Source organism: Echinops telfairi, unplaced genomic scaffold (assembly GCF_000313985.2).
Source record: "Echinops telfairi isolate 266 unplaced genomic scaffold, ASM31398v2 ScPeMD7_7473;HRSCAF=8511, whole genome shotgun sequence".
Lineage (NCBI taxonomy): Eukaryota > Metazoa > Chordata > Mammalia > Afrosoricida > Tenrecidae > Echinops > Echinops telfairi.
Window position 1 is genome coordinate 8,740,969 of NW_022111377.1, and position 2,771 is coordinate 8,743,739.

The following is a 2,771-nucleotide window of genomic DNA, read 5'->3' on the forward strand; positions in this document are numbered from 1 at the left end:
ATAAATAAAATCATTTTCTTAGGGGCACTTACAGTTCTTATAACAATCCATACATCATTTGTCTCAAGCACATTTGTACATATGTTGCCATCACCATTTTCTAAACATTTACCGTATACATGTATAAGCCAAGTTTTTCAGCACATTTTTAATGCAGTTTTTGTGGTAAAATTAGGTGCCTTGGCTGATATTCGGGTTGACTTATACTCGAGTATATACAGTACTTTCTATTTGAGCCCTTGGTATCAGCTCCTGTCCCCACCACCACCCTCTTGACCCTTTGATAAATTATCAGTTATTTATTGTTTTCATATGTTACGCCAACCGCTGTGTCCCTTCACCCACAGTTTCTGTTGTTCATCCCCCTGGGGAAGGGGAGAATTATGTGTCAATCATTGTGATCGGTTCTCCCTTCTTCTCCTCCTCCCCACACCTTCCCCCTTTCACTCTTGGTATCACTTACTCCCATCTCTGTTCCTGAAGGGTTTATCTGACCTGGATTGCGTGTGTCATGAGCTCTTCTGTGTACCAGTGTACATGATCCTGTCTAGCCAGAACTGAAAGGCAGGACTTGGGTCATGATAGTCGGGGGTGAGGAAGCTTTAAAGAACCAGAGGAATATTGTGTGTTTCATCGATGCTATACTGCACCCTGGTTGACTCATCCATTTCTTGTGACCCTTCTGTGAGGGGCTGTCTCATTGTCTACAGATGGGTTTGGATCTCTGCTCCAACCCTCCTTGTTCTCAACAATATATTTTTTGTTTTGTTTTGTGTCTTCTGATGCCTGTTACCTGATCCCATTGACACTTCATAATCGCACAAGCTGGTGTGCTTCATCCATGTGGGTTTGTTGCTTCTCTGCTAGATGGCTGCTTGCTTAACTTCAAGCCTTTAAGACTCCAGATGCTATATCTTTTAATTAACTAACTTTGATGCTATATCTTTTGACAGCTGGGCACCATCCACTTTCTTCATCACATTTGCTTATGCATCCATTTTGTCTTCAGCCAATGTGCCTGGGGGGTGAGCATCACAGAGTACTACCTTGCTAAAACAAAGTGTTCTTGGGTTGAGGGAGGGCTTGAGCAGAGACCAAAAGTCCATCCACTTCCTCAGTGTATTGCCAAGGCCTTAAATATTGAGGCATTGTGGCACCCTGGCACCCAGGACTGAACTCCAACTCATAGTGGCCCCTTGTGTGTCAGGGTGGAGCTATCTTTCACAGGATTTTCAGTGACTCACGTTTTAGCAGTAGTTCTCCAGGTCTTTCTTCCGAGACACCTGCAGATGGTCTTGAACCGCCAACCTTTCTCTTAACTGTTGAGCATGTTAACAATCTGAACCACCCAGGGACTCCAACCCACTGCCATTTTGTTTGTCAGAGTAGCTTTCCTTGCCCTGTGCCCTTTCAGTTGGCAAGAATATTGTACGAGTTAATGACGTGAGAAAGGACTTCAGGTTCCTTGGCTTTTCCAGTTTATCGTTCATTACAATTTAGTGTGCAGCGCTGACATCTCATCTGGATTATGATTACACCACCAACAACATATTTATTCATTGAGTCATGTATTGGAAGAAAATCCATGATGCGAGACTGTGGTTAGCCTTGGGGCAGGGGGACAGATTGTTATTTCATTGATGATTTGTAAATATAATTTTGGTAAAATATTTCTGCCAAGTTTGGTAAGTAGGTATTCTAGACTTCATAACCGGAGGAGTCTTTTTTCTGGTCTAACTTCTGAGTCTTGGCTGTGGCAAATAGAAGATACTTTTCATCCCGTTCGTTACCAGGCTAGAGCATTTGCTAGAGTGTTAGTATCACACACAGTGAGCTCTGTTATGAACCTAATTCTTATTTTCTCTCAGGGGATTAGCAGTATTATTTTAATTCAGAAATCAGGAAGCAGCATTGGGCAGCACTGAGCTGTGGGACTGGCTGGCCTAATAACTTGACAGTTTCTCATTTCCTCACTTCCGACTCTCTAGATTAATTAGGGAGAGTGGGGGCTGGGGTGGCATGCTGCTTGCGAATCTGATGCTGTTGACTCAGAAAAACAAGGCCATTCTATCAGATTCCGGCGTCCACTGCATATTGATGGGTTCAAATAGACCACAGAAACTCGAAAGACCAGACAGTAACTTGATGGGAGTGGGGGGGGGGACCTCCAAAAAGGAGGCAGAGAATGATTGCACCCCTCGAAAAATACCGTCGCCGTCACTGAATTGTCCACGGAGAAATAGTTGAGTTGGCGTAGGTCTTGCTGCTTCTGTCCTCAAAAACAGCCAATAAATAAATAAGATTGGGCGGACATCAAAAACAGGACATCAAAAACAGAATCTTCGTTTCCGCCTTCATTTTTAAAAAGGTTGAATTGTAGCAACTAATTAGTCTGTGGTCCCGAGAAAGATCTGGAAGGCGCACAATTCACAGTTAAGACCCTGCGTCCCTTAGCCAAACCCTGTGATGTATTGAGAATCATGACCTATTCCCTTTGTTTTCTCTCTTTTCCAAAAGAACCTTTTATCTTTAAAGAATACGCCTTCTTCACCCGCTCAGTGCTCTCGCGAGGGTGAAAGCGGGGAGTGGAGTGCAGGGCAGGCCAGGCAGAGAGCTCTGGTGGGCCAGCCTGAGCCTTCAGAGGCCTGAGGGTGACAACGGGAGCCCTTAAAACTGAGGCCTAAATGAGACATCCCCTTACGGAATGGTCCCGGGGAAGAGACGAGCCAGTCAGGTTGCAGTGTAGCAACAATGAAACATACAACTTTCCT

The 2,771-nt window shown here is 44.5% G+C and overlaps 1 protein-coding gene across 1 annotated transcript in view; it reads left to right on the plus strand.

The window, feature by feature from the left end:
* Positions 1-2,576, plus strand: part of ASB13 (ankyrin repeat and SOCS box containing 13) — a 38,945-nt gene extending 36,369 nt beyond the window's left edge. The window contains exon 5 of the mRNA XM_045285590.1: positions 2,518-2,576. Coding sequence (XP_045141525.1) covers positions 2,518-2,576 — 59 coding nt within the window. The remainder of the gene's footprint in view (positions 1-2,517) is intronic.
* The last annotated feature ends 195 nt before the right edge of the window (positions 2,577-2,771 follow it).